This window comes from Toxorhynchites rutilus, chromosome 1 (assembly GCF_029784135.1).
Source record: "Toxorhynchites rutilus septentrionalis strain SRP chromosome 1, ASM2978413v1, whole genome shotgun sequence".
NCBI classification, from domain to species: domain Eukaryota; kingdom Metazoa; phylum Arthropoda; class Insecta; order Diptera; family Culicidae; genus Toxorhynchites; species Toxorhynchites rutilus.
Genome location: NC_073744.1, coordinates 168,407,981 through 168,421,332, shown reverse-complemented (window position 1 = coordinate 168,421,332; position 13,352 = coordinate 168,407,981). Strand labels below are relative to the sequence as shown.

The following is a 13,352-nucleotide window of genomic DNA, read 5'->3' as shown; positions in this document are numbered from 1 at the left end:
GTTCTGCATCAATCGGTTTCAGGAGTGATAGCGACTACGGTTCCGCGATGTACCATCTGATGTTCACTCTTCGATGAACTACCACCTCCATCGCTAGGTTCATCATCACTAGATTCCACTTTCAAGACGGAATAAAATGGTATCAAGTATTCCAGCTTCTGTAGGTCACATTTATAGGAAGTTTCCCCCATGCCATCGTGGACATAATTGAGGGACTTACAAAGAAAAGGAGTGTAAGTGACTGGATCGATTTCTCATCATCGACTTTCTCTTTTGATCATAACTTAACTGCAAACACATTCCCAGCTTATTTGACAATGTGGATGATAGGTCAGAACCTTAATTATCGGTTGTCATGACAAAATCAAATTGGAAAAAAAAATAATGTTGTCTAGGTAACTTTGAGTTCACCAATGCATTGCTAGACTGAATCTAGATCAGATAATTAAGTTACTCTCCTCGTTCGTTTTGTGTGCACCTCGAAACTGGGATTTGCTCCACGAGAATGAGTATCTTCATGTTTTACGATTTGAGCACTCTCGCTCTTTCTCCCAGACATTCTATATTCTACCCCGAGTGCATTTGCTTTGACCAGAAAGAATAAAAACAATATGCGCTTTGGCAGACATTTATTTGTAAATGTAATAATGATTTCATTAGGATTAAACGATTTAATGTTCCATTTGCACTTGCCTCTAATGCGTTTGCAACATCAACAACGACATCGAGTACGTTTTTTGGTCGTGTGAGACAAATTTTATCGTCAGATCGAATTTAGAAAACTCCCTTGGGCCAGAGGGAACAATCCAATATTCCAGTGGGGGATGTGTTGGCTAGGTAAAATCCGGTCGGATAACAAATATTGGTCGGATAGGCCGGATAACTGATAGTTACCGGATATCTGTTTCCTCTCTAGTAATAATAATCTGCTATCACAAAGCTATCATTTTAAACGCTTTGTTTTTACTTTGGAAGAAAAACGATGCATAAAAAATATTTTATATTTTATTTTCAAATGCTTTCTGACATAAATACCGGCTCACCAGATTGAACTGCTTGTAGAACTGAACGTTAACTACGAGGATGTTTTTCCTTTAATTTTTGACTATTCATCAATGCGATTAACCGTTTTATAAAGTGTAGAGAAAATGATAAATTGCAAAAACTACTTCACGGTGGTTTTGGTTCGGTTATCACAAAGTAAACGATAATAAATTCAATCGAATTCGAATTTTCACTGAATGGTGTCATTGGTGAATGTTTGAAACTATTTGGATGTGTTTGCACACAAATGGTTCCTTAGCTTTGTAACTAGTTGCTGAGAAAAAACCTTTCAACTATTGAATATGAAATTGATGTTTTTTATCAGTCTATATAACATGTTATTTTTAATATAATATCAAAGAATATTATCTCATTGGCTTTAGATTGATGTGTTGATCATCTGAATCAGTCCAGTATTTCAAAAGTTATCTTCTTTGAAAAAAAATATTACATTTGCAAAAAAAGAATTTTGTTTTCATGATGATTGAACGTATTTTATCGATAATGCAGTGGAATTAAGAAATATAGAAGTTGGGAGTCAAAGAACAAGTTGTAGAGCGGTTAGAGAGATTTGATTTAATTGGTAGAAACAATCAAGTTTAGTATGAATTTTTTGAATTAAATTAATAATAACACTTTGAAAAATTACTGACTTCTAAGTTTTTACTTCCGAAATGTTATTTCAATCCACTAATTTAGATATTCCACTACTATACCCTGTACTAAATTTTCTCATCTTTCAAATGGAAACAACAGAATCGTCTTCCGTAGCGTACTTTTTAATAAAGAGTCAGTTTGAGGCAACAGAGTCCGAAACAGAAAAATAAGTTCTATAACTCTGTTATTGTTGAAGTTCGAACATATGCGCAGAAAGATTTTTTTCATCAAATATAATCAACTATCACCTTCTGAGAGATTCCGGATTAATTTATTTTTTTCGTGTGAAAGATGTTTTCTTATTTTAAAGGTATGAATCAAAAATTAAATTCATCTTTTATATTCAAAAACAAAACATATATGCATGAAAAACGAATAATTTTTTTGACTCGATTATATACAGGAATCAATTCAATATAATGAAAATAATGTTCGTTAAATATTCAAAAGTGCATACTGCTGCTGGTCACTACGAGCTAGGATCCGACATAGTATGTAAATTTCACAAACATTATTTATAAATATAAAAAATATATAAATCTCGTTATATCTCGAAAATGGTTAGTTCTAGTTAGTAGAATTCAAAGTAGACATTTTGTTTTAAAAAAATCGCAAAGTATTGAAAATTTGAGGTCATTTGAGAAACACAAGTTTTTTTTTTATTAAATTCACTTTTCAAAAAAAAATTCAACAGTGTATTTTAAAATTTATTTTCACTAAATAGTCATGAATAAGTGGCTGATTTGGCGTAAAATTGCTCTTATTCTATTGAATATTATCATTCTAAATCACTAATTTTATGGTTGTCGTCAATGCTCCAATGTCAATCAATGTCAGTGTTTAAAAAAAAAGAAAAAAGTATGGAACCCTATTTGTATGCAGATATACTTTTCATAGTTTGTCGGGAACAATACTCCTAACACTCAAATGAATAATGACAGGCTTTTATCAAGCAATGTTAAGTTATTCAAAGTTGATATATTCTATAAGGTTATTTTCTACCTTCAACTAATGTTTTCTTACCTAGAGATCGACTAACCAGATTCAACTGCTTATAAAATTGAACGCTAACTTCAAGGACAGCTTTGTTCATTTTTGATGTACAGTCAAATTTTAGAGAAAGCAGTTGACCTTTCACTTCTGCCTTGATGAGATTTACTATAGTGTCACTGGTGTTGCTGATCATTGACACTATGTTATGACGATTGACCGTTATTTTTAGCACTTGAAGCATTGGATTAATAATGTCACGTAAACCTTCCCACTCCATGGTGGAAAAAGGGCAATTATGCACGGTGCATAACTTTATGAGCCCACCAACTAACTTCTGGCGATAAACTCGCACTAAAGCCGAATCATCATGAGACCAGCCCCCCCCCCCAACCTTAGCCTTTTTCTTTTTTGAAATGGCCTCAATTTCTTCATCTGATACCCTCTTTCCCAAATTGAGGATATTATACTCCAGTGGGTGTTGGTCCCTCAGGTGCCTCACACAGTTCGAAATCATGAGAGATTTCGGGTGGTAATCGCAGCCTTCACCTGCGTTACATCGAAACTCTCCGTTTTCACACGCGATGAAAATTTGACGGATTGTTTCGGAAACGTTTGATTTATTCATTTTTGAATGATTTTTTTAAAACATTTAATTGCACTGCCTGCGGGGCGAGAGACGAGCAATACAAAACTAAAACAAACAAAGTTTATTGCACGACACTCACTCCGGTCAAAGCAGAGGTAATGCAAAAGGAGAATTCAAAATCATAGGGCTAACATCCTATGATCACAGTTGTTCGTGAGATGTACATTGTCGGAACAAGTGCTCATCGCAGGCTTTATACTCTGCGATTAATCGTTGGTAGCAATCACTCACGATGAAGCATAGTAGAAGCATTGGGCTGGAGAGTACAGGCATCAGCGAATTACTGCTCATACTGCTCTCTTGAGATCTTGGTAGCTCAACGTTCAAAATATACTCTCTGTGGGAGATTGACGAGTGAAAGAGTGTCGCCTGCTGATGGGGATGTCAATAAATCCGATTAGAGAAATATACCTATTCATTGATCGCATGATGCGTTTTTTTACCATCACTGGGTGTAAGTGACATGCTCGATTTCTCTTCATCAACTTTTTATTTAGTTAATAACTCAACTGCAAAAACGTTCCAATTTAAGTTTGCTATAGTATCCGATAGATGAGGTTCTGACCTATCTTCCACATTGTCAAATACAGCTGGGAATGTATTTGCAGTTAAGATATGATCAAAAGAGATAGTCGATGTAGAGAAATCGATCAAATCACTTACACCCCTTTCATTCTAAGCCCCTCAATTATCAAATGAAGTAAAAACACAACACTTATCTCCGAATTGTGAATTGCGTATGTGCAATGGCAATTCGCTGACAATTATCTAGGGTTAGAAAAAACAACGAAAACGGGCGTTTTTATGTCACTTTGTTTCTATCAAAAAAGGTGTGTTGAGCATTCAATACACCGGACACACCATTTCATGCAGAAAAACTTGTCTCACTCCCCGACGAGAACGAATTCTAAGCCAAGGAGGTATTTATATAAATTTTAACTTGAAGAAAACAAAATGCACACAAGGTTACGTATGCTGTGAAGTAAAATATACGAATATTTGGTAAGGATGTACGTTTCATCTGACATCACTTCTACCGAGTTTTGGTGATATGTACAAAAAATGTGTATATTTTACCAATTTTTCAACTACTAAAATTTTAGTAACTGCATTTACTAATCTATTAATTCAGTGTATAAATTCTATCAATGTCTCGAATGTTCATGATTTAGCTGCTCTGATTACTGATTTTTTGCTTTAGTGTAATGGTGGTTAAAATTAATGAGGAATCGGGGCAAAGTAGGTCAGTGTAATCTCTTATTCAGAAATCGTTGAAAGATAGAAAGGAAACGAAATACATTTCCATTAAAATTGAACTCAGATTCCAATTACTTTTTCTGGAGCCATCATAAGTACATTAAACAGATAAAATTTAACTGGAATTTCTCAATAATTTTTCAACGATAAAATAAATAGTCTTTGACAGCAAAAATAACGAGCAAGTGCTTCACAAAAATCGAAGCATTGATTGTACACCAGAGATGTGCCATCCGCTCATGAGCTGTTCCGAAGAATCGACTCTTTGAAGTGAGTTGACACGGAACAGCTCGAAAAAAAAACAAACAACTCTTCAGCTCACTTTGATAATGATTAAGGAGAGAAAAGAGCTGTAAAATTGCAGGGGTTAGACATCAATTGAATATAGGCTACCCAAAATCAAAATCAATATGGCGTCATTTGTTTACCAACGGTGTCGCCACCTATGAAAGTTTCGCGTGTGAGTGAAAAATATGTAAACAAACCGTTGCATATTTTCTATGTAATTAATATACTGATTTCTCGAAAACTTGTACCGTGTTTATCTTACAATTAGTGGAAATTGTTGAAAAATAGTTTTTCTTAGCTGTTTCGATGCTCCGAACCAAAATTTATTGTCATTTAGTAGTGAAAAAAAGCCGTTGAAGTACACCCTCTGTCAATCTACCTGCGAGAGAGGTAAACCGAATTAATGAAATTTGATATAAAAATATCCGCTTAGTGTTCATAAAATACCTAAAATACAAAGATCTGGCTTCTATTCAATCAGTGCTCTAATATTTTTCAAAATATTGTCCTTAGAACGTGTGAAATATGGACGTCAACAGCTGCGCAAATTGCCCGGAGAACATGCAAGTCGGACGAAATTTGCTTGAAGCTGACTCCGAACAATCTGCAAAATTCAAAAGCCGTATTGTTTGTGTCGTCCCCGGATGTAAGCAGAGATATCGCCCCGGAATTTCTTTTCATGCCTTCCCTCCGAAAACGGACAAATCGCGGTATCTAGACTGGATCCAACGACTACGGCTAAAGATAGAACCTACAAAAACCTCCCGTATTTGTTTCCTCCATTTCACCGTGTCGAACTTCTACTCTCCAAGTATGAAGTGTAATACACGCCTTGAAGCAATAATATTATAATCTTTTTTATTATTATTTTACTTTTTATAGTAACAAGCCGTGCCACTGATTGCTTAATTCTTAGGCCATCAGCAGTTCCCGATTTGCATCAAATCGATTTGCTGTCTTCAGCGCACTTATTCGTTATCAATCGAAGAATAAGTGCGCTGAAGACACCAACATGATTCGATGTTAGAGCGCATTTTTATTCACATTTTCGCACTTTTGAAAAAGTGTGAAACAGTCCAACTTGGTGCAAAATGTGCAATAATAAAGAAATAAAATAAAACATACTTAAGCAATGATACAAAACAGCCATGACGTGTTTGCACTTCCCTTTGCCAGCTTTACAGGAACACGAAAACAACCATTTGGAGAAGGAGATTTTCGTACGAATTTTTATTGTATGGGGTTCCGAGCTTGAAGATGATGACTGGAGGCAGGACGAGAAAATACTGAAGCCTTCATCGTGAACATCTTCAACACTAACTATTAAAAGATGTCCAGCTTTGAATACTCTTTCGCATTCGACGACTAAACGGCTTCCACCCGCAGCGTAATCGAACACATCCGCAAACTCCACAGCCACGTAGCAGGATTCATTTTCTCCGACTGATGGCTCCTAATAATGCATGAAACAAGGTCACAGAAAAACACTTATAAGTTAAATTCAGCTTAAGCTACGGCAAAGTATTTTTTCACTGCATAAGGAAAACTCATTTTCCAACCGTTTGGAAGATAAATTTTGCACACAATTATTAATTTTTATTAAAATTTAGTATCCTGAAAGTTTGTTTACTTTTTCACGTTTTCCCCTGCAGTAAATTTATGTGATTTAACTAAATTAGCATCCTAGAGAATAGTTCTTTCGATACATACTCACCATTACGAAAATTTCTGCAAAAAACGTTAAAAACGGTGCGTTTAAAAATCACAATCTTTTTGCAATTCTTTGTTGACATTCGCTTCACGCACACAAGCTGTCAAATTCAGCTTCGTAGTCGCGAATTTGCGAGGATTGAAATCGTTGAAATCGCGGTGATAGTAAAAATAAAGAAAAATGCGCTGCTTTATTTCTAACTGCATGAGCGATATTGAGGTGTTCACATTTAACATGGAGTTTAAAGTTTGCCACTATTCGACTATATAACCGGACCGAGTTGTAAACAACAGTAATTAACAGAACCAAAATGTCAGTGAACCGCAGCAAAATTGGGTACACTGACAATATGAGGGATTTGACGTTTTAGTCATACCCCTGTAAAATTGCAGAGAGTGTGTGAGCTGTTCATGAACATGTGTGAGATTCAAATGAACTGACCGCCTCTCGCTCTCCGTGTTATGACATCAGTTCAGTTTCATTTGTTCCTTGTCTTTTCAACTGTTATATTTGCGTTGACGGCATTGAGCTTTGTTTACCAGTTTTGGGGGCGCCAAAAATAATAATTTACCTTCAGGCAGAATGAATACGTTTTTAAAATTTAAATTATGAATGAAAATTATCATCTGTATATTAAATTAGTATTCTATTTCAATGAAAAACACTTTCTTTGTAGGCGGTGATAAAATCTCATAAGAAAATTCTTTTTGAAGACAATTTTATATCAAATGGAAAGTCTCAGTAAAAATGACGGGAATGTTTAGACAAATGGTTATACAATAGTCAGGAATACGTGTTTTAAGTAATTAAATAACATGGTGGTAAAAAAATTCATTTAAATTTTAACATTTTAAAACTGGCTTCGTGTCTTCTAATCTGATAAAGATTACACAATCGAGTTTGGGACCCAAATTGAATGACGACACTGACAACTGAGCTGAAGAGCTGTTCATAAAGAACAGCTCTCTTAGATGAGCTGAGCTGATCTGAGCTGTTCGTCATGATGTATTGTATTGTATTGACCATAGAAAAAAGATAGTCTTCTCAATCAATCAGCATTCATTCAGATAATTCAAGACATAGGCATTCCACAACTCAACTAATGACAAAAGTAATTGATCACTCGTCCGAGTTGTTTTTATATCTAATATTGACACTTACATATTACCTAGGCAGGTTTCCATTTGCGTCTTATTCGGTCCCATCCGAAACCCGTTTGCTGGGCAACCCTGGTCTGACCTCACACCCATCGCGTTCCATTCCACGTAATTAAGCGAAACATGAACTGCGACCTCTATCCGTGTCCCCAATTAAGTTACAAACCAATCAATCAATCCCGCAATCAGCAGCAACAGTCGACAAGTCCGGCATTGATTTATTTCCGCCTTGCCTCCACCATCCGAAGGGTGTGCACTCAACACACCCGGAAGTGAGTTGGTAACAACTTCAACAAGATGCTATCCCATCCTCCGTCCCTCACCTCGCTGCCCACGAGTCGAACCAAACATCGAAGACGAACATCTTACTTATTCCATCCATGGCAAATTGTCGTCCCCTCTTCCGCCGCTCGTACAGGTGCTCACGGACACGGGAAGTGGACACGCTGCTCGTTGTCCACACGTTAACTGTTATTGGATGATAATACGGATTTCATTTCCGTTTCACCTCGACGGTCACCGAGTGTAGAGGACGCACTCTCGGATCCATCGGTGACGGTGACGATGGTGGAAAAGGTCTCCCAGAGGGCGCGCGTTATACATATGGATACGACTGCTGCTGAATAAAACATACGTGCTTCCGACTCCGGCGGACGCTCGGGGGAGCGGTACAAATCAGCATAAATTTCGTAACTACCACATGATTCATACAAATCACCCCATTCCCCCCCCCTCCTACACAATGCATTGGCACGGATTCGGACGCCTGCCGCACACACCACTCACTCGGATTAGAGTGCGGGCCGAGATTTGGTGCGGACAATTTTATCTGATTTTTATTGGGATGTGTTTTCTGGCCGCAAGGGACTCATCGGTGTGTTGGCATAGATTTTTGTTGTTGTTGTTGTTGCTGTTGGTGCCTGTCCTATGTCTACGAGAGCATTCCTGAATTGAAATTTTATCGTTCCGGTGGGTGTATCCGCAACGTGGTAATGATGACAGTGGTGTCGTGTTTTTTTTTGCAGGTTCATGTTTACCAATGAGCAAGATTCACAGGGAATTTGTTTTGATGGTTCCGTGATGTTTGGCCAACAAAAACTCGAAATGGGCCTATTTGTTTATGCTTTGTCCCGGATTAATTGTTATGGGGCTAGGATGTAGAACAATCTTCCCAAACAACGGTATCATTTCACTCGTCCCAGAAGAGTAGGTTAGGTAACTATACTGATGGGACAAACTTCACACTAACTGCCGATCCAATAAACAGCTGAACAAACGAGCGACAGGAAGTGAAAGTTTTTCGCCTTCGGGATGGAAACAAAATATCATAATCTGTTGTACTTTATGTCACTCACCTACTTCCACTTCTGATGCTAAGTTCGGTGTTTTCGTCGCTCATGAAAGGATAAGCTTCGAATGTGCTTTGTTGTAACGAAACTTTGCTCTGTTTCTATATCGCCCTCGAAACTTTCAATAATGTAGACAATTGATCCGACAGAACGGGGAGAACTTTTCCCCAGAAACACTTCGGAACACTGATGTGCTTATTTTTCTCCCAATTTCAGTGCCGACGAGGGCTTCGACGGAACGTACCCGACGAACGTGGTCGTCCGGAACAACGGGTCGTGTCTGTACGTGCCGCCGGGCATCTTCAAGTCCACCTGCAAGATCGACATCACCTGGTTCCCCTTCGACGATCAGCGCTGCGAGATGAAGTTTGGATCCTGGACGTACGACGGATTTCAGGTTTGAATTGTTTTTTATTTTAATCTTTAGTATTGTTCCCCCGTCTTCAAATGTGAAGCGTATGAAAGTGCGAAAATATGATCACTTCTTCTAAGAATTTAATAAGGTACACCGGGGCTAGTTGAAACGATTTTTTCGATGTTCAACTTGAAAGTTATCTTAAAAAATCACTAAATCACTAAATTGAAACTGGATGTTTCGAAAAATATCAATTTTGAAAATGTTTAGTTTTCATATTCATTTTTCCAACTTGCCCGTAGAGCGGTGCAAGTTGAAACGCGGAACTATCATGAGTTTAATGAGCAGTTTTGCTTCTTAAACTATCTACAACTAATTCATGAAACACTATATTGAAGGAATTATATATAAACATTTGGAAAAGAGGGTTTTGGTACACGTGAGATGTGGGGGAGTAGTCTAATACACACGAAATGGACACTACATACTAGAAATTAATATACGAAACAATAATTTATGCTATAAATATATTTATACTATTTTGAACGCTTTCATGTCAGAGTAGAGTCACTCGAAACGGCCACTAGTGAGGTTGATGGGATCATCCAAATATTCAAATATTACGTAACACACTCAAAAGGGAGGAGGGGATGGCTTGTGGAAACTTGTTTACAAATAAATCCAACTAAATATAAATATTTTTATGCAAATGACCATTTGTTACATGTTGTGTAAAGAAGAAGGAGTCTAAAGTAGTAGGAAAATTGCGTTACGTAATATTTTAACGACCCCTAGTTGCAAAATTAACAAATTTTACTTGTATCATGTCTGTGTATTCAAAAATTATGTAGAACGTACTGAGGAATGAAACATGAATGATTCTTATTTTTTCAATCACCAACAAATAACGTCCGGCATCTGCAGCAATGTTTAAAATAAGCCGATTTTCATTGGTTTCAACTTACCCCAGGGTTGAAAAAAACATGGGGTGATTTTAAATGCTCAGAGTTATACGAAAAAAGATTTTTCAGTTTAGTTTTCAAAACCACTACACTTGATTATCCCTATTCGATTACCTGACGTGCAATTCTGGCAATATTTTTGAAAAAATATGTGTTTTCAGACCGATTGAGTCAGCGCGCAAAAATGTTTGTTTTGATTTCACGGAACAAGAAAAAGTAAACAAAGTCGCGGATTGCGTTAAAGCATTCCAATATTCTGGTAATGGCTGTCATAAGATCGGTTGAAAGATAATGTTAACTATATATATTTTTATCACGTAAATCCATCATTTCTAATTATGATTTCCGTTTTAACTTACCCCGAATTTCAACTTGCCCCAGTGTACCTTACAGTTTCCAAGAATATTTCTTGGCCTCAAGAAATGGTAACCTAAAGCCGGGTTCAGACGGTGCGAGTAAGCATACGAGTCGATCTAGTCAGTTACTGCAGTGCAGCTACTCACACCGTGTGAACACATCATTCCAGTTAGTGTCATGTGTGATTCGGCGTGCGAGCTACTTCAAAGTTTTTTGAATTTACTCGCACTCGCATCCCTCAAAACGTCAAAAACAGAATTTAGCGCTCGAATCAGGGATGCCAAATCTTTACATTGTCTTGACATGTCTCTATTTTTAAGATATTTGAAAATGTGCGAAGATATTTATAGATTTGAAAATTATTGGAAAACTAATACGTTTTCTTTTTGAGATAACTTTATTGGGAATCTGAATATAAAATCATTATCGGGCACAATTTTCATTCAGAATTCACTCACAACTTGCAAAAAAAAGTATTGTTCTAAGAAACAGAATACATAATCGATATAAAAAAGTAGATTTTCCTTCATTATTTTAGTTTTCGAGGCGTATTTGTTCCTTCTGCAAATCTACTATCATTTTCATTTTCCTCATCTGACAAATTCGGACCTGATTGCTGTTTCTGACTATTTGATGAACATTTGAAAAATCGTCTGGCATCTCTGGTAAACCCGTGCCGTAGTATCTAGTTTCTTGCCAGCAGCTCACATTGTGTGAACGGACAAGGCGAGTCAACCATTTGTCAAGCGAGTTCACCGGGTCAGTAGCTGCTCATTGTGAAGTCAGCTACTAGCAACGTATAAATGGACCTTAACACCACTTTGAATCGGGGTAGCGCTCTCTTCAATAAAAGTTCAGAATAAATCTTTGAAAGGTATGTAATTTCATCTAGCACCATGGACCAAACAACACCCAAACACAGCAAAAGAAATTTTTCACAGTAATGCAGTTATCGTAGTAACTGCGAAATGTATTTCTTTTTCCAACAAACACAAATATAAATAAAAAACTATGGATGGGTTATACTTATGATATAACCGCAAGGTTGACGTAGGACTGATGTTGGCTTACTAATCTTTTGTGTTTTTTCAATTAACAATAATCGCATCTCGGATGTTCCTCATTGGGTAAGATATCGCTGCTGCGCAGCCCGCTTTTGTAGATCGTGTTAGCAAAACGAATTCCGGAGTGTAAAAATGCATGGGAGTATAAAAGTACTGTCAAGATCTGCAATGCCGATTTCCCCAACTTATTGGTTTCGGAATCTGTGTTGGGAAAACACATTCCGGTTAGCAAAAATGCAAGCGAGTACAAAATTACTCACAACTTGTATTTTATTTGCAATGCCCATTTCGTGCTCCGTGTGCTCCACGGTTTTGAAATCCGTGTTAGGGATATATACCGTTTTGCAGAAACGCAAACGAGTGAAAAGTACCCACAACTTGCATCTATTTTGCAATGCCAGTTTCCCCAGGCTCCATGGTTTTGAAATCTGTGTTAGGGAAACATCCATTCATTCCAGCGATGGTACATCAATCGTTGCGCAATCATAACCAAGTGAATTTCCGAGCCACACTCGCTTTTATACCGATTGGTGTGATTTCAATAGCCTGTTTTGAAAGCAATTTAAAGGCTATTGAAACAAGTATATGGATCAAAAAGTAACAAGTATATAACGCGTAAACATTTTATCTTTCGAAGGAAGTGTATATCATACCATTTCGTTCAGTTGTTTTGGAGGTATTAACGCTCAAAATCTCGTTCTCAGGCGTAACACTCTCGTTTTCGAAACATTGAACTTCACCCCAGTATAGAAATGAAAGACGTAGTCCTACGTCAAAATATAAAGTAATGGTCCCCGCAAGACCTCCGCTTGGTCCTCCAATAGGCCAGTGGAAAAAGCTGTTCTTACCATCGGCTTCGAATTTCCCGAAGTAGAGAAACCTCAAGGACATCATCGTAAAAAATCTGGACAGAGCATATGCAGGATTTTGATGTCCTAGTATATATATATATATATATATATATATATATATATATATATATATATATATATATATATATATATATATATATATATATATATATATATATATACGCCATTCCATGCCAAACCCATATAGTGGTTCTCAGATTTTAGTGAAAATTGGTTGTTTTGTTCTTTATCGCAAAACATTTGACCCGTATTTTTTCATTATTTCATTAGGCAATAAGCAATTAGGCAGCTGCAATACGCAATATGCAACAGGCAACATATTTTGTTTTGCTTCGTATACCAAACCAATATATATATCATCTGAACCGGTCTAGTAGTTCAAAAGTTATGAATTTTCGAAAAAAGTCATTTTTGGAAAAAAGAGGAAAAAATTGATTTTTCGGACAACCCTAAAATGGAAATGGTCACCCTATTAAAAAAATAAAAAAAACACGGGTCTAATATATTGCGATAAAGAACAAAACTACCACTTTTCATGAAAATCCGAAAACCACTATATCGGTTTGGCGTGGAAAAAACACTCCGGTCCGCATTTGTATAATGGTTACTTTTTTTTCGTTTATTATCTTGGTATTTATTT

The 13,352-nt window shown here is 36.7% G+C and overlaps 1 protein-coding gene across 1 annotated transcript in view; it reads left to right on the top strand.

Moving 5' to 3' along the window:
• The window catches only part of LOC129781228 (neuronal acetylcholine receptor subunit alpha-7-like), a 587,700-nt gene that overhangs the window by 437,344 nt on the left and 137,004 nt on the right, over window positions 1-13,352 (top strand). The window contains exon 5 of the mRNA XM_055789164.1: window positions 9,319-9,499. Coding sequence (XP_055645139.1) covers window positions 9,319-9,499 — 181 coding nt within the window. The remainder of the gene's footprint in view (window positions 1-9,318; window positions 9,500-13,352) is intronic.